Raw genomic sequence first — 25,414 nt, forward strand, 5'->3', positions numbered from 1 at the left:
CAAATCCAAGATCACTGGATGTTTTTAACTATGACTGCTTTTATTTTATTTTTAAAAGATTTTTATTGGTTTGGCATATGCTTTTAGAATCTTTTAAAACTGTGATTGTTCTTAGAATGTTTACGGTTTTTGTTTTTCAGTTGTGAATCTGCCCTTGTCTCCTTTTAGGAAGAAGGGTGTCATATGAACAAACAAATTTACTAAATAATTGAAATAAAGAAATGCACTAAATAAATACTAGTCCAGATGCCCCCGAAGGGCCACAGATTCATCACCATTCCTTTAACAATTCAAATACTTGAGCACACACACATATATATATATATATATATATATGGATTTTTTAAATGTTGGGATTCTGTTAATGAGATGATTGGTGACAATATTTCCATCATCCTGCTTGCGTGCTCAGGGGCGTGGCTCTGCCTGCTTGTTTCTTTCCCGGAAAGTGAAAATGGCTGTGAAAATGCCCATCTTTTTCCTCCAGGTGAGCTCCACCTTACGCCTCTCCATGGAATCCTGCAAATGAGGCCGAGTTTCACCTACTTGGACAAAGCAGATGCCAAATACAGAGAGCGAGAAGCTGCTAATGAGCGTGAGTGGCTTGCTAGGCTTTCTCTGTCCACTGGCTAGTCAGACTATGGGCCTTTCTCAGCAGTGGCTGCCAGCCTAGATGGCTTTGAAAGGAGGATCAGAAAAATTCGTGGAGGAGAGAGAGGGCTTGTCGACAGTTACTAGCAAAGATGGCTGTTCCTCCTACACAGTCGGGTGGCAGCTGTGCTTCTGAATACCAGTTGCTGGAAGCTGCAGGGGCGGAGGGTGCTGTGTTCGAATCCTGCTTGTAGGTTTCCCCGCAAGGAGTCGAATAGTTGGCCCCTGGGAGAACAGGATGCTGGACCAAATGGGCCATTGGTCTGATACAGCAGGCTCCTCTTTTAGGGTGCAAACGGCTACAGTCTTGGACGGCTCCAAAAGTGTGTTTGTGGAGGATCATCCCATCAAGGGAAAACTCAGTGATGAATATATATTGCACACAGAGCTGGAAGCTATATACGAAAGAACAAATTGTCATTATCATTTTTATTAACATTTATACTGTGTCCTTTCTCTCAGAGGAGGGTGGGTGGCTATTGCTTTTGTTTTTATTATTATTATTATTATTATTATTATTATTAATTATTTGTACCCCGCTCATCTGGCTGGGTTTCCCCAGCCACTCTGGGCAGCTTCCAACAAAGATTAAAAATATATTAAAATGTCACACATTAAAAACTTCCCTGAACAGGGCTGCCTTCAAATGTCTTCTAAATGTTAGGTAGTTGTTTTCCCTTTGACAACTGATGGGAGGGCGTTTCCCCGGGGCGGGTGCCACTACCGAGAAGGCCCTCTGCCTGGTTCCCTGTAGCTTTGCTTCTCACAGTGAAGGAACCACCAGAAGGCCCTCGGAGCTGGACCTCAGCGTCCGGGCAGAACAATGGGGGTGGAGACGCTCCTTCAGGTATACTGCTTTTGTTCTGCTTTTGAATCTCTCAGAAACAGCAAATTGATCCCTATAGGGAAGCAAAAACGCTAGATTAGATAGGCCTGTGGTCTGATCCAAGAGGGCTCTTATATCAGGGGTGGGTATCCTCAGACTCGGGGGCCAGTTTCGGCGCTGTATGCCTCTATACCTGGCTCCTGGGATTCTCCCCAGGCCTCAGCCCTCGCATGCCCCTGCTTCGAACCCCCAAGCATATTTTTCTGGTTGGGACATATTCTGGCTTGTTGGGGTGGATGTGGATGTGAGGAGGGATGTGTGAATGTGTGTTGCCTACTATGTACCAAAGTCAACATTTACATTTGCTGCTTTGCACCTTCTTGGCCTCTGATCCTTCCCACCACCAGCATGTGGTCCTCAGGAGCCCATTCAGAATGGAACGCGGTCCTCATCTGTCGTGAGGTTCCCCTGGCAACTCCAGAAAATGTAATGGCATCTGTCTTGGAGATCGCACATCCCTGCCTGGAGAAATGTTGGCTGTCAAGGCATTTTAGTAGTGATTTTCACGCTCCCTTCCCCCTTGTTAACAGCTGGCGATTCTTCCCAGGATGAAGCAGAAGAAGACGTCAAGCAGATCACGGTAGGCCCAAACTCCCTGTTTAGCAGCACTTCAGAATCTGTAGCCTAGGAATGTATGCAGGAAGCTGCTTTGTACCAGCTTGGACTATTTGTTTATCTAACCCAGTAATGCCTTGTCTGACTGGCAGCTTCTTTAACAGGAGAAGCTGGGGGCTGAACCTGCGACATTCTGCCACAGAGTGAAGGCCTCTGTCTCCTTAAACTCCCTGTGTTTCTTTAACCAAGAGTGTCAAAACTACAACTCTTCCAGATGTAAGGAACGTAGGAACCTGCCTTATGCCATGTCAGCCCATTGGTTCATCAAGCTTAGTAGTGCCTACATTGACTACAACTCCCATAATCCCTGGCCCTTCAGCCATACTGTCTGGGACCGAGTCCACTAGTGACTGGAGGCTACAGCTTCCTTGCTTTAAGGCTGTGCTTCTCAAAGTTGGGTCTCCTAGCTGTTGTTGGACTACAACTCCCATCATCCCAAGCTAGCAGGACCAGTGGTCAGGGATGATGGGAGTTGTAGTCCAACAACAGCTAGGAGACCCAAGTTTGAGAAAAGCTGCTAAGGAATGCAGTTGGCGGGGGGGGGGGCATTAAACCCAACCTTTCAAACCTATTTCCTTGATTAGTTGAGTCTCGTCTTCCCTTTACTATCAGTCTCATCCCTTTTTCTAACTTCCTGGCCTGCCACAAGTCGTCTTCTGCCTCTTCCTTCGCCATCTTGAGTATGCTAGGACAGTGTCCTTCTAGACCAGCCTTTCTCAACCTGTGGGTCCCCATATGTTGTTGAACTACAACTCCCACCACCCCTAGCTAGCAAGGCCAGAGCTCAGTGATGATGAGAGTTGTAGTCCAACAACATCTGGGTGCCCACAGGTTGAGAACCGCTGTTCTAGACAATGTTCTTCAGCACCATCCCCAGATATTGTTGGACTATGACTCCCATCATCCACAGCAATTGTAGCCAACAGCCAGGGATCATGGAAGTTGTCCCAACAGCACTTGCGGACGCAATGTTGAAGAACGCTGGTCTAGGAAACCTCCTTGGGCTCCTCCCCTCCAGCTGTGTGCTTCCTAACATGTGCATGCCCACATACATGCACAGAGAGACATCTCCATCCCCTCTGCTTCCTTATCCTCTCCACACTCAAGTATATAGTCCTGTATCTCTGGGCGTCACCGCTTCAGACAAGGAAGCGAGGGATCTCATAATGCTTCTCAGTGCCTTTCACCCTGCACATAGAAAACTTGGTGTGATGCCTCGGTCTGCATAAAAGGACTGTGAAAGAATCTGGAAATAATTCATAGGTGAGAACAGCGTAGGAAAGTAGAGGCAAGTCGCGTCAATATCAGCCATGAGGAACCCTTTTCCTTCCAGAAAACAGGAGTAATAACAGGTGGAGCTATGAAAAAGTGCAATCAGTGGCTCCGGCCGCAGCTGCAATGCCAGTAATTTTGGTTGGCGTTCTTATTTTTTTAATTGTATGTTCTTTATTGAAGAATAAAAATCACAGAATTACAAGTGTACAGAGTAAGTGAAGACACAAAGAAGAAGAAGAAACAAGAAATAGTGCCCATGTAGAAAACAAAACAGAATGAAAAAGAAAAAATATATTGTATACATTACAAAAAAGGGGGGGAATTGCTATTGTAGTTAACCAGACCTCATGGTATTTATGAAAATGAATTTCAAATATTGTTTAAAGTCATGTTGATTGTCTCTATCACCTTCTGCCAGAATTTTTTTGATGTAGGACATTGTACAAATAAATGTTTTAGGGAAGAATTATCCCAGTCGCATCTCCAGCAGCTTGATGTCTTAGAGACATTCCTTTCAAAAACAAGCTTTCTGGCTTCAGTACATTTTTAATTCCTTGCGTACCACTGTGGACTCAGAGAGGATTTCCATACATGGGATTGGGGGGTTGGACTAGGTTTCTTCTGTCCGGCATTTTTGGTGCTTGGATCCTGTGGCTAATTGTGGGGAAATGACACCTTTTCCAGGTGAGGTTTTCCCGCCCCGAGTCGGAACAGGCCCGGCAACGTCGGGTTCAGTCCTACGAGTTCCTGCAGAAGAGGCAGGCGGAGGAGCACTGGGCTCACTTGCATTACTACGGTTTAAAGGTAGGCGTTTAGGCACATGTACTTGTGTTTCTTCTGCAAAAGTGGATATGCTAAATACGCTTGAGTGTTTGCACAGTGAGTTTTACATTTTACACTGCCCCCTTTGCAATAAACAGAGAGCTGCAGTTGCATGCAGACGGGTCTCTGGCCTCGATTGATTGAAGGCCGCTGGACTAGACTAACTCTCAGGGTCCCTATGATACTAGCAGCCTGTTCCTGTGGAAGTTTACTTCTCTGTATGGGGCAGCTGCATATTCCTGCATTGCAGAGGGTTGGGCTAGATGACTCTCAGGCTCCCTTCCAACTCTATGATTATGTTGTCTTCTTGGCACCTGCTAAAGATGTCCTCTTTGCAACAAACCACCTAAGGTCTCTGGTATCTGTCTCAGACTTGAGCTGGTTTTACATAGGCTCCGTCGTCGTTTTAAATTGTTTTTATATATGGAAATGTTTTAGCTGCTTTTATTTATTCCCCCCTTCTAAATTTATTTATTCAAAGATATATAAAAATATACATCCATTGCAAAGTATATGTATTTTTTATAATATGCTGAGATAAAACAGCTACTTAGTCTAAAAGGGAACAAAGTCAGAAGGAGGAAAAGACAATGAAAGTTTAAAGCTAAAGAAAGAGAAAGCGAGAGAAAAGGAAAAGAGAGAAAAAAACTAAAGAAAAAGAAGAATGTTATACTGTAACTGTTTTATGTTGTGACATGGATTGCTTCAAGATGGGAAGCCATTAATAAGTGAAATAAATATAAAAATAGTGCGTATTTTTGAATACGTTAGAGATTAGTTCCAAGTAAGCCTAAGTAATACTTGTACAGTGTTTTTTCCCCTCTCCCCCTTTTTATACTCCCTTTTGGTGGTGATTTGGGGAGAGGGGACTGAAGACTGGATGGCCAGGGCAGTGCTTCTCACGCTATATTATGTGATGGACTGACATTCTCCCCCCCCCCCAATTGTGCCAAGGGACCAGTTCACTTGGTAGACCATGAGACTCTTAATCTCTGGGTTGCGGGTTTGAGCCCCACGTTGGGCAAAACGATTCCTGCATTGCAGGGGCTTGGACTATATTACCCTCCCTTCCAGCTCTACAATTCTATGATTTCCATGATCTTTGAAACATTCCACCAAACCTGGACCGCGGTGGAGTTACTGCAACCAAAAGCCGGTGGCTCATGGACCAGCACTGGAGTAAGAGTTGTGTGACACAGGAAGTGTCCATATACTTCTGGTTTTCTCAGTGCATCCAACAGGACTTGAAATTTGTAGGGGATGTGGGGGAAAGCTTTGCTTTCAAAACCCTTACAAGTCGTATCTTACAGCAATTTGAGGGGAATGCCAGCTATTCTGTTTCATATTATACGGGAGAAATGTGCAGATTAAGCCCAGTGGGGATCTGAGCCGCTGTTCACAGAGTAGCCCTTAAGCCTCTAAGCATTGCTTGGAATCTGTACCCCATCATGAATCTTGGGCTTCTAACCCCTTCTTTCCTAGGACAGCCGTTCCGAACACGAGCGCCAGTATTTGTTTAGTCAAGGTCATGGCATGGCTGGGAACACGGAATTAATTAAATCTCCAAGGTAAAGGTCTTTCTTTTAATTCCTCAAATTGTTTCGTTGGGGGCAGTTCTGAAGTCAGGGGGGTCACAAGCGCACTTTTAATGCATTTTTTATTAGCATGGGAAATGGCATGCTTACAGTCGCCCCCCCCCCCCCCCGGCTTGCATTTAATAAATTCCAGGCCTGACAAAAAGCTTGTATACGTAGACTTTCTGCCAGCTTTTCCACCTCTGCAAAGTTAAATGGCCAATTCACAATGCCTTGGGCCTCATTCTGCCACTGCTACCGTCTCCCCAGATGATGTTTGCTGCTGTTGCTTTCTCACAGCTGTTCCCCTAGGCCTCAAATGCGTTGTGCTGGCAGGTTTCATATTCCTTGTGTGTGGGAAGGCAAAATGGGAGATGAGTTTCTTTTTTAAAAAATGTATTTTTATTAAAGGTTTTCTTGATTTACAAAGGTATGTGCAATGTCTCTCGGGAGACGAGTTTCTGAATGAAGATTCCCTAGACTCGGGGGGGCGGAGGGGCTAGTCAACCTGGCGCCCTTCAGATATTTCTGACCACAATTCCCATCAGCCCTCAACATCGATCACCCCAGCAAGGGATCATGGGAGTTGTTGTCCAGGCCGCCATGTTGGCTATCCCTTCTCTAGGCAAGCAATGTGACCTACTCTTTCTCTTTCCCGCAGTGAGTACTTGATGATGCTGGTGCCTCCGAGTGTGGAAGATGAAAAGTAAGTAAGCCAAGGGCCACATTCTGTTCTGACCCATCTTCCAGGGGCCGCGTGCCAGTAGAGGGCAGGGCCTGGGGCAAAAGTGGGTGGGGCAGCAAATGTAAATTTTGCCTTGTGCAAGTGCCTGCTTTCTACCCAGGCATTCTTCACATCCAGGGGAGCAAGAGGCATTGGAGTTTTCAGGGACACTTTCTAGGCAGGAGGGACACGGGTGGTGCTGTGGGTTAAACCACAGAGCCTAAAACTTGCCGATCAGAAGGTCGGCAGTTCAAATCCCCGTGATGGGGTGAGCTCCCGTTGCTCAGTCCCTGCTCCTGCCCACCTAGCAGTTCGAAAGCACGTCAGAGTGCAAGTAGATAAATAGGTACCGCACTGGCGGGAAGGTAAATGGCGTTTCCGTGTGCTGCTCTGGTACGCCAGAAGCGGCTTAGTGATGCTGGCCACATGACCCGGAAGCTGTACGCCGGCTCCCTCGGCCAATAAAGCGAGATGAGTGCTGCAACCCCAGAGTCGGTCACAACTGAACCTAATGGTCAGGGGTCCCTTTACCTTTACCTTCTAGGCAGGCAAAACAAATCAAGCAAAGGGGGCATTTTCTGTGAAGCTGACCTGTTCCCATTTGCAATAACCATGGTCACATCTCCTGCTCCCATGTCCCGTCCCCCCCAATCTGTGCTGATTGGTTTCTCCCAAGCCAATATGGTGTAGTTGTTAAGAGTGGGGGACCAGGGTTCAAGTCCGCACTTGGCCATGCAGCTAACTGGGTAACCTGTAACCAATTGCTCAGCATCACCTACTTTGCAGGGTTGTTGCGAGGGTAGAAAGGGAAGGGGGAGAGCCACGTATGTCGCCTTGCGCTCCTTGGAGTATAAATGAAATAAAACTCTTGCTGAAATGGGGAGGGCAGCTTTCCATAAATCGCCAAACCTCAGTTCTCTGTGGTGGTTTCCCAAATGGTACCTTTCTTTCCTTACGTAGGGACAAGCCTGTAGCCCCAAGTAATGTGCTTTCCATGGCTCAGCTGAGGACTCTGCCCCTTGCGGACCAGATCAAGATCTTGATGAGAAACGGTATGCTGTTCGACATTACGCAACTCACACGGCCTCTGTGAACTCTTTTGACTTCCTGTGTTACCAGCCTCTCCTGCTCCCGTTTCCTGGTTAATGGATACAGCCTGCCATATTAAACAGGGAGACACCGGGCCCCACCTGAAATACATATTTAAAGCAGTATCTTGCTGCTAGAAGCAGTCATGGCTCCCCTCCCACAGCAAAGGATCTTGGGAACTGTAGTTTGTTAAGGGTCTGAGAGTTGCTAGGAGACTCCTATTGTCCTGACAGAGCTAGAATTCCCATTCCTCTTCCCAGGAATTGTTGCTCCGTGAAGGGGAATAAGGGTCTCCCAACAACTCTCAGCATTCTTGACAAACTACAGCTCCCAGCATTCATTGGGGGAAGCTCAGGCAGTAAGAGCATGAGACTCTTCTCAGGGCTGTGGGTTTGAGCCCCATGCCGGGCAAAAGATTTCTGCATTACCTGGGGTTCTTTCAACTCTTCAGGTATATGATTCTAGGATGGTTTAAAGTGGTATGATGATGCTTTAAATGTACTAGGGCAGATGGGCCGTATTTCACTGCTTGCAATTATTTGCGCTCTTATCCTATGAACGTTTAACTTCAACCAGAGATTGGAAAGCCTGCAGACATCCAGATAATTGCTAGACTCCAGCTCCCATCAGCCCCAGCTGGTATGGCCAAGGACAATGGGATTTGCAGTCCAGCAACGTCTAGAAGGCCACCGGGACTCCATCCTTGACTTAGGTATTTGAATCTCTAAGGAGTATTTGCATTTTCTGCTTTCCCCCCTTCTGCAGTGAAGGTCATCGCTTTTGCAAACCTGATGAGCCTCTTGGCTTCTGGGACGGATCCTACGGCAGCCTTGCGGTGCATACAGCAGGTGGCGCTGTTGGTGCAGGGAAACTGGGTTGTGAAAAGGTAAAAATGCCTTTTGTTCTTCAGGGACTCACCCCTTGCAAAGAACGCCAGTCCATTGTTCAAATTACGGCAGCTCTTATTCTTGTTGTTGCTGCTTTTTTTACAGTGATATAAACACAATAGCACACAATGCAAAGCATGACAGTTTGTTAATGCGAGACAAGGGTGTGTTGCCTGTGTGCCCATTGCATATTTTCAAGCTGACTCCTTGTTGGATACAAACCAACTCCTTGCAGGATCCTAAACAGTGACTCCTGGCACCCAAAGATCTCAGGGATCAGGCAGGGATATAAGCAGTCAGGTGACCCTTGAAGTATCCTGGACCAAAGTTGTTAATGGCCTTGTAAGTGAATGCAGGAATCTTGGAACCTCATGCAAGAGTTGTGCAATTGTATAAGTTCAGAATTCTCCTTGGGAGTTTCTGATCAGAGGGAACCGCTTGTACGTAGACCTGTAGAACCACTGTTTCTTCCTCCTCGTCTTCTTTTAAAATTTAGTTTTGAAGTTATTTACTACACCGTCATTGTACACACCTGCATTGCACACACCTTTCTGGTTCTTTCAGAACCCTGCCAAATAGAAACCGGTCGTGTCACATGCAGTTCTATGTAGCTTTCACTATTGTGAAATTCTTTCCGACTTTAATATATACAAAGCGTTTTGGTTTCTCCTTGGAATCCCTTTAGCTGGTGGCTTGCAATCCCAGGCAATGTTTCAGGATGCCATTGGATGGGTGCCTGGAATCTCTGTACATGTGTTATTATTCGGTCGCACTGTGGTGTCCTGCGGCTAATAAATGGTTTGTCTTCAACAGCGATGTCCTCTATCCAAAAGATACCTCCAGCCCGCACAGTGGAGTCCCGGCGGAAGTGCTCTGCAGAGGAAGGGATTTTGTTGTGAGTATTAAAAAATAAAAACAAGGAAGTCAAATATTCCTTTCGCTGCAACAGCATTGCAAAGAAGTTTAGGAAATCTGTTTGCCCACTTAAACATTGATCTTCTCAAGTCCAGAAACCCTTGGAAGCCACTCAACACAAAATGTGTGCTCTCTACCAACCCTGCCCTTGGGGAGGGTGTTGTTTTGTTTTTTAAGTGTTCAGAAGCATTGGGGGAATGGGCAGGGGTTTGTTGGTCCCTCTCAGACCTCCATACAAGGCTGACTCTTGTCCAACTTTCACTCGGCACTTTGGCAGGTGCTCACCAGATTGAAATGTGTGTTTGCACACCTGTGGGCTCCTGCTTGTGTTAATCATTTGAGGTTTAAAAAGTGGAGGGGGGGAAGAGCTTAGGATGGAACCCAACACAGCAAGTCCATTGTTCTGTCAGCACAAGGATTTCTGCTTGTTCAACAGAACATTTGCCCGCTCTCTCCTGTTGGTGTGTCCCCTTCAATCTATCTGTCCAAGGATTTCCCCCAACCCTCTGGAGCAGCATTGGGTGGGAGGAAGGTGTCTTGTTGCGTAAGAGGAAATCCTTAAATTGGTGGGACTGGTTAGTAGAATAATGCCCTTTTCCTTAATGGTTTTTTGCCCAGAGGAGGCCTTTACTTCCTTCCAGACTGGAGATTCAGTACATCAGGTTCAACAGCAGTTCCCTCATATTAACAGTTGTGCTTTTTTTAAGATTGTGGCTGTATTCACACTGGAGAACGGCCTCTTTTTAATACGACGGTGTCCTTTTCTCCCCTTCCCATGGCATTTTCCCTCCTCAGATGTGGAAGTTTACACAAGACCGCTGGGTAGTTCGGAAGGAAGTAGCGACAGTTACAAAAGTGAGTTCCTTTTATAATTCTTTTGCTTCGTCCAGGACACTCATCTTGGTTCAACCTTCTGTTTTCAATCCAGGGCTTTGATAACTTCTTTCAAACCGTTCAGTATATGGTGAGCCTCCTGCCCCACAGCAGAGTGGCGAAAGGGGCCTACAGTTTTATAGGGGAGAGCTATAAAGAATTGGGCCTTGCTGATCTCCCCCTATGGTGTAGCCTCCTAAAGGTAGAGGCCCAATGTGCTTCCCTTCAGCTCTCCAGTCCAAGGACAAAGCTGTTCTCTGGGTCTTGAACCTCCTTGCCAAGCCATCTCCCCCCAAAAAGGAACAAAAAAATTTCCACATTTTCTGCAAATAAAATTTGCAGCCGTGACAAATCACACAGATCACGCACGCTTGTTGCTAAAGCGTTTTGTCATGCACTCTCACGTACGCAATGTTGTTATTATTATTTTTGAATCATCAGGCATAGGCAAACTCGGCCCTCCAGATGTTTTGGGACTACAATTCCCATCATCCCTGGCCACTGGTCCTGTTAGCTAGGGATCATGGGAGTTGTAGTCCGAAAACATCTGGTGGGCCGAGTTTGCCTATGCCTGATTCAAAACAATCCGCTGCATCTTTTGGTACTGTGTCATCAGGGTTGACCCTTCCAAAACATCAACTTCGCTGCTAAGGGTAAATATCCAGTTAATCGTTTAAAATGAACAGTTGGGTTTTCCCCTTGCAATGAATTCAACAGGGCTAGCTCACTTGACATTTGTAGGCACTCATTTTGCAGATCTCTATAAAGGTGGACTCCCAAAATACGGAGGAGTCTTTGTCATGTCCCCACCACAGGAGTGCAGGAAGGGTCCCTTAATTTTGCACGCACACACCACAATGCCACGGGGTAGGAATCGGATTAATATGTATGAGGCTTAGAGGAGCATGTTTCTACTTCTGAATAGTTTCCAGTGCATTTTCATTATTTAATTTTTATTGGAATTTTATTTACAACATAACACAACCCCCACCCCCAATACACTGATCAACCCTCATTAAACGTGAACATAACTGTCAGGGGTTTAGGAGCAGAGGCAAGGGCAAGGGAGGAAACAGAGAGCGAGGGAGAGGAGGCAGAAGAAAAGATGAGTGATGACGACGACCCGAGATCTCCGAGTCTTTCCAGTGAATCAGAAGATTCACAGAAAGGAGCACCAGTGGCCAGGGCAAGGGGGGAGCCTAGGGGGACACCCCAGGAAGATAGAGCCAGAGGGGACTCAGAGGGGAGCAGTTGGAAATCAGGACCAGCGTCACCGCCAGAGAGCAGGGAAGAGGAAGGGCGCCAGGGATCAAGCGCTGGCAGCTCACAACAGGGGGGAGGGCACGAGTCAGGAGTGGCCACACCTCCATCGGGGAGCGAAGAAACGGTCAGACGGAAGGTGGAAGGTTGGGCGCGCGCGCCAAGTTCAAATGCACAGGAAGGTGGCGCAGTAGGCAGCCCGGAAAGGGAGCCAGGTCCTAAAGCCCGCCGAAAGGAGGGAGAAGAGTCAGGGGGGTCAGCGTCAGCGTCAGAGGAATCCCGGAAGGAAGAGACCCCGGGGGGCAGAGGGACCCAGAGAAGAACAGTCAGGCGGAAAAGGTGGAGCAAGGCTAGGATATTAAGTTGGTGTACAAGGGGCGGAGACTCAGATGGAGCTTCGCCGATCTAACCATTAGACGTAGGGTTGCACGCAGCAGCTTGAGAATGGAAACTGTAACTCAATAAAGACTTTTATTTAATGATCGCTGGCTAGCGTGATCCTCTGTGAGCTAGGATCTGGAAGCAACTCTGACAATAACATACAGTGGACATAACATACGACAATACAAACAACCAAATAAAAGACTCCCTTTATCCTGTATCTGGCCTCCTTATTTACTTCTTATAAACTGTTTCCTTTATGAATAATTATTAAGATTTTTCTAACTATAACTTAAATATCCACAAAGTCTCCTGCATTTTCCTTAAATGAAGCGGCAATTGCTTTGTAGGGGAATTTTGCCTTTCCATTTGTATATGCGCTAGTTTTACGCCCTAAGCATAGGAATTGCACAGGCAAGTTGGAGCTGGTTTATCTATCGGACTTAATGCCTTCTCTGAGTTTCGGCTTCTTGGAGGTGCAGTTTAGCCTCCCATGTTTTTCTTGCGGGGCCACACCCTGGCGCTTTGTGTGGCCGCCGATCTCATTTAAAAAGGGTTTTGGTTTCTCCTAAGCAGCTGGTTATATATATCTATTGCTTTGTTTGTGCAGCTTGGCCCAGAAGATGTGAAAGATTTCTTGGAGCACATGTCTTTCCTGAGGATAAACAAGGGCTGGGAATTCAAGCTCCGTTATGACGAGGATTTTGTCCAGAAGCACCCAGATGTGGTCCAGAGGCAGCAGATGCTCTGGATGGGCATTCAGGCCAAGTAAATGGTTTGCTTTTCCTTGGGGGCGGGAACAAAGCCGAGATGGGAAAGAAAAAAACGTTGGTTTCTCCCTTTCATCTTCACGCTACCTGTTGCAGTACAGTTACCTAAATGGAGGCCGGTTGCTTAGACGGATTTAAGGGTTTATTTTCTGGATCCTATTACATACGCCTGCTTGGGCCCGATCTTATTTACAGCACATGGTGCCAGCAAAAAACCTCAGGAACTTGTAAGGCCATCTGCGCACACCCCAAGTTACATTCAAAGATTCATAGTGTTAATGCCAAAAGAGAATAGGCCAAATTGCACATGGTATACTCATTGATCTTTGAATTGGAAAGATCGGTCCAGTATACCTGAAGGAGCGTCTCCACCCCCATCGTTCTGCCCAGCTCCGAGGGCCTTCTGGTGGTTCCCTCACTGCAAGAAGCTAAGTTACAGGAAACCAGGCAGAGGGCCTTCTCGGTAGTGGCACCCACCCTGTGGAACGCCCTCCCACCAGATGTCAAAGAGAACAACAACTACCACACTTTTAGAAGACATCTGAAGGCAGTCCTGTTTAGGGAAGCTTTTAATGTTTAACAGACCAGTGTATTTTAATACTTTGTTGGAAGCCGCCCAGAGTGGCTGGGGAAACCCAGCCAGATGGGCGGGGTATAAATAATAAATTATTATTATTATTATTATTATTATTATTATTATTATTATTTGCTGAGCAACACAGCTGGGTTGGCCAGACTTTCTGTGACATCACAGCAGCTAAGCCAGTGGCAACTCCAAGAGCCATGGCACTTTCACCTTACCAAACCCCATTGGTGAACATTCTGAGCAGAATAAACCAGTGGTATTAGGAGAAGCAGGGATGCGGGTGGCGCTGTGGGTTAAACCACAGAGCCTAGGACTTGCCGATCAGAAGGTCGGCGGTTCGAATCCCCGCGATGGGGTGAGCTCCCGTTCCTCAGTCCCTGCTCCTGCCAACCTAGCAGTTCGAAAGCACGTCAAAGTGCAAGTAGATAAATAGGTACCGCTCCGGCGGGAAGGTTTCCGTGTGGTGCTCTGGTTCGCCAGAAGCGGCTTAGTCATGCTGGCCACATGACCCGGAAGCTGTACGCCGGCTCCCTCGGCCAATAAAGCGAAATGAGCGCCGCAACCCCAGAGTCGGCCACGACTGGACCTAATGGTCAGGGGTCCCTTTACCTTTATTAGGAGAAGCAAGACAGGCAGAGATGTCGAGCCTTGCAAGACCTCAAGGACCGTCTCTCCCCCCCCCCCCCTGGAACCAACCTGGAACCTGTGTTTGTTGTTTGAGGCTCTCTTCTCCATGCTCCCCTCCAAGGGAGTTGGGGAGTGTGGCAACATGAGGACAGGGCCTTTCCAGTGGTAGCTTCCTCCTTGTGGAATGCTCTCCTGTGGAAGGCAAGCCTGGCACCATCCCTTCTATATTTTTAAGTGCCGGACAAAAACATGTATTTTCACTAATGCTTTGTGGTCCTTAATTAGGAGGGCATTAGGTATACCTGTGTCCTCCCCCCCCCTTTTTACTGGGGTGGCTTGTGTTAGACCCACCTTTTTATATACATTATGAATGTGTTTTTAGATTCTGTTTCATTTTGGTTTTAATGTTTGCACCGTTTTTCAAATCACTTTTGGTATCTTCCTGTGAAAAAAGTGGCTCTAATAAACACAAGAAACATAAGCAGCAATAACCAGGTTGGATTCCATGAATACAGACGCTCGCCTTCCTTTCCACATCATTGCCAGTCTTCGCAGTTTGCAAAATGTGGTGCCAGAGGTCTCTTTGGCTTCGTCGACCTGGTGGGCACCAGGTCAATGCAGTCTGCTCTAGCACACCTTGGCTGTTCCCTTACTTGAAAGGCTACTACATTTGCAAAGCTAAGCAGGGTCCGGTATGGTGTCAAATTGGATGAGGGACCATATGTTGATTCCTGCATTACAGGGGGTTGGACTAGATGGCCCTCGTGGTCCCTTCTGACGCTGTGATTCTGTGTGGTTCTTTCTGGACTCCACTGCTGAGAATGATAGAATTTTAGAGTTGGGAGGAGTCTTGACATTCACCCAGTCTACTGTGCTGCTTGAGCAAGAATCTGCCACATTGCTGACAGATGCTTAAATACAGTGGTGCCTCGCAAGACGAAATTAATCCGTTCCGCGAGTCTCTTCGTCTTGCGGTTTTTGAGTCTTGCGAAGCACGGCTATTAACGGCTTAGCGGCTTTTAACGGCTTAGCGGCTTTAAGAAAAAGGAAACAAACTCGCAAGAACTCGCAAGACGTTTCGTCTTGCGAAGCAAGCCCATAGGGAAATTCGTCTTGCGGAACGACTCAAAAAACGCAAAACCCTTTCGTCTAGCGAGTTTTTCGTCTTGCGAGGCATTCGTCTTGCGGGGCACCACTGTACCTCCAGCAGGAGAGAGCTGACCGCCACCTGTGGCAGACTCTTCCGCTGGCCGGCGGATCTTACCGTGTTAAGAAATCCCACCTAATCTTGAGCTGCAATCTGCTTCCCGGCAATTTCCACCCATTGACTCCAGACCTGCCCTCTGGAGCAACAGAAAACAAGTCTCCACCAACATCTACATGGCAAACCCTTTGGTTTTCTTTGCTCCAAGCTAAGCAACTCCTTCAGGCTGCAAAAGTATGATCGGTTTTTAAATGCATTCCTCCATTTGTATTCTCCCCCACATATAGAAAGCTAGCACATCAGTCCTGGGCTTGAAACCTTTCTTCCTAGACCCGTTTTTGCAGGCTGATGTGGTTCTGTGCAGGAAGGAACCTTGCTGTGTGGCTTGGCTATATGTCACAACTCCAGAAAGATGTATTTCATTGGGTGCTTGGCATTTCCTGGGGTTTTCCTTGAACTGTATGGCGGCGGGATAAGTTGTTAATGTTGATGATCTGGGTGTAGCTATTCGCAAGGCACTGAAATGCTCCTCCCACCCAATTTCAGGTTGGAGAAAGTCTACAGCTTGGCCAAGGAACACGTAGCACCAAAGAAACAAGCTGCGCAAGCAGGTGAGCCAACTTGATTGTTTTCATTTTATTGCATTTATATCCCCACTTTTTCTCCCAAGGAGCTCAGGGTGGCGTCTCTGCTTCTCCACCCCCCTCATGCAGTCTTCACAACAGTTCTGTGAGGTAGGATAGGCTGAGAGTGAGTGACTGGCCTGTGGTCACCCAGTGAGCTTCATGGCTGAGGGGGGATTCGAACCCTGGTCTCCTAGGTCCCAGTCCAACCATAATGCCACACTGGGAACCAGAGGGTTTGATCCAGATTTTGTAGGTCGGTCGATAAGTTCTGTGGACATCTAATGGTGATACGCTCTGGTCCCCGTCCCCCCGTCCCCCACTTTTTTCCTTAACATAAGGGCTAGGGGGTGTCTGGTTTTCAACATCACAATATATCACCAGCCCAAACGTTGCGATATATCAATATATCACCATGTCTGAAATAAGAAGGTGAACATGGGCTTGAATTCTCCAAAGGACCTTGTGTGGGTGGGTGGGTGGGTGAATATGAATGATTAATTCTGTTTTTTAAATCAAATTTATACCCCACCCTTCCAAACAAGTGATAAAACAATAAACATATTTTTTTTGGGGGGGGGGACCAATCTAAAGAAGGCATCTGAAAAAAATCCTATAGAGATCGAGACTGAGAAAGATTTCAGCTTTAAAGGCTTGTTGAAAGAGGGAGGATGCAAAAGAGACAGCGAGGACAGCTCCTGTCTAATATTCAAGGGGAGTGCTTTCTAAGGGGCAGGTGCCACCACACTAAAAGCCCAACGCCTGCATTCTGCAGAGCAGACCTCCTGATAAGGTGGCATCTGCAGGAGGTCCTCACATGTGCTCGATTGGGTATATAAAGGGGTGAGGCAATCTTTCAGATACAGTGGTACCTTGGTTCTTGAACAGCTTAGTTGACAAACAAATTGGCTCCCAAATCCTGAAAACCTGGAAGTAAGTGTTTTCTAACATTTTTCGGAAGCCCAACATCCGATGCGGCTGCCGGCTATTGGTTCTGGGGCGCCTGCACCAGTCAGAAGCCGCGCCTTGGTTTTTGAACGTTTTGGGAGTTGAACGGACTTCCGGAATGGATGAAGTTCGAGAACCAAGCTTCCACCATATTATGTTCCCAAGCTCTGTAGGGCTTTATGCACCAGAACCAGCTGCTTGCACCATCAGGACTCTACGTATGTTGTATGCTAGAAACTGACTCTTCTTCCACCAATCCCTTCCCAGGTGTTTTCCTTGGTGTAATCGAACTTGCTCCCTAGACACCCTACCTTGCTTTTCTTTCTCAGGAACTCTTGTGTGGTCTGCCTCCTTCTCACATGTGCTTAATACAAGGATGGGGAACCTGTGGCTTTGCACATGTTGTTGTCTTCCATCTCCCAGCAGCCCCTGCCAACATGGCCTATGGTCAGGGATGGTGGATGAGAGCCAAGGATTACTCAAACCACGGTTTACTCTCACACCCCTTCCGCTTGTTTTTTTGTAGCTGCCCCCTTGCTGGTTTCTGGAGAGCAGCGGGTCAGTCTGGCGAAAGCAAGAGTCAAGCAGACCTATGGGCAGTTGGAGCAGGACTTCCAGAAGCTGAAAGCGGAGGGCAAAGCCAGCCAGGGCACTTGCCCGGTGGACATACTTGGCATCCGTATAAAAGAGGAGCCCGTGAGCGATGAGGAGCCTATGGACACCTCTGTCTGCGACGGCCTCAATAATGGACTGGCCAACGGCATCCATTCGGAAGAGAACTCTGTGGACTCCGTGAACGGCCTCTTGCCGGTCCAAGAGAGAGTCACGCAAGAACTCAGAGCCTTTGTGGCGGCGACGTTTAAGAAACAGTATGTGCTAACCCTGAACGAGCTCAAACGGTTATTTAATCTCCATGTGGCTAGTCTGCCTCCTGGGAATCTCCTGTTCAGCGGCATTTCCGACAAAATGTTGCAGGACATGGTGTTGGACATGGGCTGCAAACAAATTATGGTGCCTGTAAGTGATTTTTCTGCTCCTTTTTTTGTTTATAAGTGCCTTTGCAGGCTGTGAGTGGCAGGTTCATTTGATGTGGCAGGGGCTGGTGCAAGAGGTGGGGTCATGGTATTTCTGTCCATTGGCTTGGCTGCTGTGATGTAATGGAGGTGCTGGGCAGCCATGGTTTGGAAGGGCCCTCATGAGACCTGGTAGCTGGAATTCTACTTCTGTTTTAATGTGCTGCTGAAATATTATCTGCAGGCTTTTGGATGCAGATCTGTTGTGCAGTTCTAGAGCCTTTTAATGCAAGCTATTGGAGGGGCAAGACCTGGTGTTAGAGCAACTGCTTTGCATGCAAAAGATCCCATGTACAGTCTCTGGTATCTCCCTGTTTAAAAGGCTCAGTTGTTGTTGGCATCAGTCTTGAGAGACAATGGCGTGCACCTCTGGGGGTGAAGTCAAACCATTATGTTATCAACACTAAAGTGACCTTCCTGGGGTGCACTCCCGGGCAGGTGGGTATGGAGGTCCTGGGCTGCTCATGCAACAAACCCTCCCTTTTGGCCTCACTGATGTGGTCCAAAGGAAAGCAGAACAATACCGTGTTTTTTTGCTCCATAAGACACACTTTTTCCCTCCTAAAAAGTAAGGGGAAATGTATGCGTCTTATGGAGCGAATGCAGGCGGGAGACTCTGCTCAGCGCTCCCTTTCATGAGCCGCGTGGTGCGTGTGTTCGGCTCTTGGGGGCTTTTCCCTGAGGTGGGAGAAGGGACTGACGGGCTGCCCTCTGTCCCTTCCCACACCTCCCAGAAAAGCCAGCAAGAGCCGCTGCCAGGCTCTGCTCAGTGCTCCCTTGTAAGGGCTCCCTTTCGTCCCTCATCCCGCTTTGCTGGGAAGCCAGCCGAAGAAGAGGCGCTGCGCAGCTATGGCTCTTGCTCTGCTGGCTTCAGCGAGAGCTGCGCAGCTTGCTCTGCTGGCTTCTCAGCGAAGCGGGAGGAGGGACGGAAGGGTTTAAAGCAAGAAAAGCGAGAGCCGCTTACATGGTCTGCACAGAATATTTTTTTTCTTGCTTTCCCCCTCTAATAACTAGGTGCATCTTATGGTCAGGTGCATCCTATGGAGCGAAAAATACAGTGCATTTGGCACCAGCTTGGCTGCAGGAGTTTCCGGAAGAAGGCATACAAGGCGTCATCCAACTATCTCGGGGACTCCATTCCGGATTCGTGCAGGGTTTACTCCTTAGCCCTTTCTTCTCCCAAAAGTATACCACAAAGCAGCGGAGGCTGAGGACCAGAGTTTTTTTTCTCCTAGTTAGGCAAAAACTCCATAAAATAGTTTTTAAAATGGCTCAGAAATCTCAAAATCCTTCAAGCATTAAGTCCTTTTAGGCCAGGGGCAGGGAACCTCTGGCCCACCAGATGTTGGACTCCAATTCCCCTCGGCCCCATACAGCATTGTCAGTACTTGGGGATGATGGTTGTTGTCGTCCAGTGATATCTGGGAGGCCAGCGGTTCCCCAGCCCTGCTTGAGGCAAAGACTGCTCAGAATAGGTGAGTTCTGAAGGCCCACTTAACATCCATATTGTAGCAGCCATACGTAATTCAGTTGGGAGGGAGTGCCATAACAGAGGGGCCACGACTGAGAATGCCCCGTCTCTCATGACTGCCGCCCTAAGTGATGTTTCTGATGAGCACGGAAGCAGGGCCTCCAAAGTCAAAGGATGCTACTCTGTACATAAACACTCTCTCCATCAAAAACTAGCTTAATAGCTTTTTTAAATGGCCTAGTTTTTACAGAGGTGGCAAATTCCATGGGCTTACCCTTTCAGGCTGCAGGTGAGCTCTCATACAAAGGAATGCTTCTCCATACCACCACCCCACACACACAAAATGCCACCCTGATATGCTAGTTTTCTGTGTGCAGGGAATGTTAATTTATTTATTTATTAAGGAGTATTCCAGTATCTGAGGTCCCCACAGACTTTTAAATCCACCTTTGAAAAAGGCAGGTTTCTCCACTTTTTAACTTGCATACCCAGTACTCCCTCCTGTACTTGCGTGTCGTAATTAAAAAATATGCAGAGTTCTGGGACTCGTTTCGTTTGATCTGTAAGGAAGAAGGTGGCGCCCGTGATACGCGCGCGTGCAGGTAGCTAACTGGAGTGGAACAAATGCCATCTTGTCACAAGGAAGGGTAGCTGATTTGACTGTGTATATCTGTGTCTATAACAGTAATTTAAGGAAGTTACTTGTCTAGCTGGAATAAAACGATCATGGCTTAAAGGCACTGGCATGTTGAAAGGGAGTGACTATTTCATCGGTCTTTGTTAGTCAGAGCTTTGAGGCGTATGCACTTTAAGCTGGGAGAGTTTTATGATGTTCCCTGTGAATGAGATTAATGCTGTTGCCTCTGGATCGCAAGGCACTTCCGCAGCCACAGATGTGATTAAAAAAAAATCCCACTGAGTAAACTTTGAAGAAAGCCAGACTCTCTTCTCCGCATGCAAAGCGACAAACAAGTATTGACAGTTACAAGTATTGAAAGTTGCCCCTTTTTCCATGACCTCCAGGAGCAGGGCTTTTGGCAAGCTAAACCATGGTTCTAAGAAACCAGCAAACCCTGGTTATCACTAAGGTTTAAAATATTATGTCTGCACAGGGCCCTTCTTGGACTATTTTAAACCAGGATAAATGACTAGCACATCCCTTTTAAAACATAGGTTTCTGATCTGCCGCACTGTCCCTTTCCAATCCTTATATCTCTGCATGCTCTTTGCTCCTTGTGTTCTTTAACTCTTTCCCTCTTTTAGGATTGTGAGCTGCCTGGGCAGTGGGCAGGATGGGCTTCACTTTGTTAAACAGCTCATATGTGTAAGGGACCGTATAACCATTGGAATTGGAGAGGACAAGGTTTCAGTTAGCCCACTAAACCGTGTTTAAGGAATGTCATTTATGGTTTACTGTGATGTCACGTCAAGCTAGGGTTTTTTGTAGACCGCAAACCAGCATCAGGATTGTATTATTATTATTTGTATTATTGTTATTTATACCCCATCCATCTGGCAGGGTTGCCCCAGTAACTTGGGCAGCTTCCAACATAATATAAAAACACAACTAAACATCAAGCAGTTAATGCTAACCACGGTTTGGTGTGACTGCTGAGCCATAGTTATGGTTCCAACCCCTCTTCCTAGAGGTACCCACATCCTAGAAATGAGAGTGAAGGGGAAATGGAAAGACACAAACTATTCTAAACCACTGTTGTATCTCAAACACTCCACAGATAACACCAAAGATTGGTTTGTGCTAACCATAGTTTAGGTTCAAGCCAAAAGTGCAAACAAGTAACAGTTTGCATGGTTTTCCCCCTTCCTCAAAAAATCCCCACGTACTGTCCCAAGTAGTGGGCTTGGTGGATGGAGCAATGACCCAAACCATGACTTGTTGCCTAAGATGTAACTCCCAATTACAGTTTACCCAAGCTCTTGTTTATAAGAGCTTGCTCCACTTCCCAGCTTGGTGGCCACCTGCGTGCCATAATTAGTCATGCAGTTTTGATTCATACATTGCAGCAAGCCATAGTTTGATGTTGCACCTGAATCGTCTTGGAGGCTTGATTCAGGCCTCATGCAAATCTGTAATGGTAGGGAACCAGATAATGCACAGTTCCTGTTCCTATCAGCCCCCCGGGGGGGGGGGATGATTTGAATTGTTGTCCCAATAACATCTGGAAGGCCACATGTTCTGTGCCTGTCTGTTCTCCCCACCCGAGTTGGAAAGCTTCTTTTTAAGCAAACCAAAGTTCCCTGGGTCATCTGAACCCCTGGAACTGTGGCTTGTTTAAAATTGGAAGTGAATTCTAGTCTCCTCTTGCTGGCATGTGAAAGGGAAAGGGGAAGCCCAAAGCTTGCTGTGGCTTGTTTAACCTGTTCTAGGTTAAAAATCTAGGAGTGAGGCACAGAAACCTAAAATGAAAAGAAGAAACTTGTTCTGAAAAATACCAACCAGGTGGATTAACTACAGCTCCGCTGTGTTCCTTTAGGAGGAATCTAAAACTTCCAAATTATGTAGGACAGAGTGAAGCATCTTGCACAGTTATTGCTGCCCATCTTGGCACCATTTGAGATGGCTCCTGAAGAAAGGAACCCAGGGTCCAAAAGGCATTGGGCTGTAATAAATCTCTGCAGATGGCACTTTGGAGGAACAGCATTCTTTCCTACTTGAAGCAAGCCAGTATATTTTGGCGCAGTGTCTGAATTGAACCCAAACTGAGCTTGTTTCAAATGCAGGAAGTGAGAGGCAAAGGAAGTGGTGCAGTCGAGAGTGTGGTCCTTTCTTTTAGGAGACTGGCGAATTAGATTTATCGCATGTCTGCAAAACTGTTGCTATGAATGGTGTTTGTTTTTAACAAGTAGGGGTGGACTCCTCCAGAAAGGCTATAAAACTGATTCACATCATAGCATACAACAGCTCTGGGCACTGCTTGGCCTGGAAACCCATCTTTTTGCCAGTGCGCTGTTAATAGGGAATGAATTCATCTTCTCGTTGCCATGAAAGCGGCTTTAAATATTTTAAGTGCGCAAATTGCCGCTCCTAGTTCCTGGGTGTCTGAGCACGGGTGTAATTCTGGGAGCTGTAGCTTCTTTAGAGTGCTTAGAGTTGATAGGAGACCCCTGTTCCCTTTGCAGAACTACAATTCTGAAGGCAGCCCTGTTTAGGGAAGTTTTTAATGACTGATGTTTTAATGTATTTTTAATCTCCTGCTGGAAGCTGCCCAGAATGGCTGGGGAAATCCACCCAGAGGGCCGGGGTATAAGTAAATAATAATAATAGCAATATTAGCAATAATTGTTATTACAGTGGTACCTCAGGTTAAGTACTTAATTCGTTCCGGAGGTCCGTACTTAACCTGAAACTGTTCTTAACCTGAAGCACCACTTTAGCTAATGGGGCCTTCTGCTGCTGCCGCGCTGCTGAAGCACGATTTCTGTTCTCATCCTGAAGCAAAGTTCTTAACCTGAAGCACTGTTTCTGGGTTAGCGGAGTCTGTAACCTGAAGTGTATGTAACCTGAGGTACCACTGTATTGCTATTATTATTATTATTATTATTATTATTATTATTACAATTCCCAGAATGGTTTAATCCCTCTTCACATAAACTCCAAGAATTGTAGTTCTGTGAAGGGGAATACAGACCTCATAAGAACCCTTAAGAAACTGCAGCGCCCAAAATTCTTTGTGGGAAGGCGTGACACACCAAGGTTGCAGGTTCAGTCCCCACATGGGACAGCTGCATAGTCCTGTATTGCAGGAATCAGACTTGGTGATCCGCAGGGTCCCTTCCAACTCTACAATTCTATGATTCTATGGCTGTATAAAGTGGTATGATACGGATTTAAATGCAGAGTACAGATGGGAGTAGTGAGGGCCAGCAATAACTGTCTGAGCAACTGTGAAAGGGACTCCCGCTTACTGACAGCGGTGACACAGTGCTTGCAACAGGGTTGGGGTTATTTTATATTTGGCCTCTAGAGTTAACGTATGTGGTTAATGTGACTTGCTGGAATATTACAGCTAGGTAAACATACAGGGTTGCAGGCAGCCAGCTTAAGTTCTGCTCAGAGTAAATCCATTAAAATTAACAGACTTAAATTAGTCATGCCCGTTTGTTTGAGTAGGTCTTCTCCGAGTAGGACTAGCGTTGAATCCAACCTATAATCTCTCCATCAGACTGTGTATAGAAATCATTAGCTATGAAAGAACAGAGGTATTCAAAATCTTCACAGCAAAACGTTTTGGCTTCTGGCTTCTGGTGCTCATCACATTAGAGAAGCTGAAGGTGGGTGCCAAAACGTTTTGCTTCAAGATTTTGAATACCTGTTCGTTAGTCACTGTAATAAAGTATATGGTGTTGTTGGTGCTTAATTACATCCTTCCAGGACCCAGAGCAAACCTGTCTGAAGTATGGTGTGATGGTGCTTTTAAAAAACTGTGTTGTTGTGTGTCATGCGTAACATTTGACTCCGAAAAGACTGACAACCTGCTCTTTCCTTTCCCTACTTATAGTGCTCTGGAGGCATTACGGCAGCATTATGCTTTTTAGGCTTTTTAGACCATGCCCCAGGTTGAAGCAGAGCTGTAGGCAATCTAAAGCAAATAAATAGGGTGTTTTGTCTCAAGGGGTGTAGGAAAACCTCCCCAGCTTTGGCGCTAAGAGTCCTGTTGAGCCCCCACAAGACTGGTTCAAAAGTTCTGTATTTGTCACCTGCCACCATCTAAGCACATGTCTGATGCGCATGAATGAAGGTGACGTAGAAAAGCTTAGACCTCTTCGTCTCCAAGTGCTGGCAAACCTATTTGCTTGGATCCAAGTGGGGTGGCAGTAATACGATCAGAATGGGGGGGGGGGGTTTCCTGTGAAAATGATCAGGCACTAGATGCTAAAGCTTTGTGGTGTTTGTTGGGCAGGCTGCCATTGACCGCCCTTTGCTTTAAACGCACAGAAGCAAAGTTTGCTATGTAAACAAGTTTTAAGTCCTCCTTATGTCCTCAAGATACAGTCTTACAGGCTTTCCGCTCAACTGCTAGACTCTTGCCAGAGGATACCGAGTTGTTGTTTTCCCTGCATTAAGTTGAAGCTTAAGATTGTAGCCTCTGCGTTCTGTCCCCCCGGGTGCAAAATCCTAATTGAATTATTCTTTTTTCCAATCCTGTCTTTAAATACCCTAAAGCCAATAATCCTAACCAGTGCAACCTGTTTATTTATTTATTTTAGTTTCCCCCGCAGACGACTGCGTTGCTGGATGAACAAAAGGTCTTTGCACTTTGGGAAGCTGGCGACATGTACGATCAGGTAAGCTGGTAATTGGAGCTGTTGCTCCAGCAGAGTCCTGCCTAGAGCAAGGGACATTGGCACCCGGCAGCGTTTACGCATTTGCTCAACCTTCGTCCAGTCAGCAGCAGTGCACTTTCAGCTCATTAGGAAAAAAGGCTGGTCCAAGAGGCGGTTTTATCCTCTGGGGCTCAGCGTACCATCCACCCTTGATGATGTGCTGCTTTGATCGTATAATTCCTCCTGTATTAAATGATAATTTTAGGTTATATTTTAGTGACTTAAGTTTTAATTTTTATATATTTTTAACTGTTGCTATATCTGTATTGTCCCTGTTATAAAGGTAAAGGGTAAAGGAACCCCTGACCATTAGGTCCAGTCGTGACCGACTCTGGGGTTGTGGTGCTCATTTCGCTTTATTGGCCAAGGGAACCGGCGTAGAACTTCCGGGTCATGTGGCCAGCATGACTAAGCTGCTTCTGGCGAACCAGAGCAGCACACGGAAACGCCGTTTACCTTCCCACCGGAGCGGTACCTATTTATCTACTTGCACTTTGATGTGCTTTCGAACTGCTAGGTTGGCAGGAGCAGGGACCGAGCAACGGGAGCCCACCCCGTCGCGGGGATTCAAACCGCCGACCTTCTGATCGGCAAGTCCTAGACTCTGTGGTTTAACCCACAGCGCCACCCGCGTCCCTGCCCCTGTTATACCCAATTGCAAATTCAAATGTATCCCTATCGTGTTTTATGACTTCCTTGATATTGTATGTGGGCTGGAACTGGCCTTTGACCGAAATAATAGATTCATTCATTCATTCCTCCTGCACAGAAAATATTCGCTCTGCCCCTCAAGCAGAAAGTCATGGGGAAGGGC

The 25,414-nt window shown here is 46.8% G+C and overlaps 1 protein-coding gene across 1 annotated transcript in view; it reads left to right on the forward strand.

Annotated features, from left to right (window-relative positions):
• POLR3E (RNA polymerase III subunit E) overlaps positions 1 to 25,414 on the forward strand; it is a 37,959-nt gene that overhangs the window by 8,000 nt on the left and 4,545 nt on the right. The window contains 13 exon segments of the mRNA XM_080981324.1: positions 488 to 595; positions 2,068 to 2,117; positions 4,112 to 4,231; positions 5,732 to 5,817; positions 6,485 to 6,529; positions 7,508 to 7,599; positions 8,402 to 8,522; positions 9,337 to 9,418; positions 10,234 to 10,293; positions 12,563 to 12,720; positions 15,686 to 15,750; positions 17,237 to 17,727; positions 24,484 to 24,561. Coding sequence (XP_080837450.1) covers positions 488 to 595; positions 2,068 to 2,117; positions 4,112 to 4,231; positions 5,732 to 5,817; positions 6,485 to 6,529; positions 7,508 to 7,599; positions 8,402 to 8,522; positions 9,337 to 9,418; positions 10,234 to 10,293; positions 12,563 to 12,720; positions 15,686 to 15,750; positions 17,237 to 17,727; positions 24,484 to 24,561 — 1,556 coding nt within the window.

This window comes from Podarcis pityusensis (assembly GCF_964106645.2).
Source record: "Podarcis pityusensis genome assembly, chromosome: 14".
Lineage (NCBI taxonomy): Eukaryota > Metazoa > Chordata > Lepidosauria > Squamata > Lacertidae > Podarcis > Podarcis pityusensis.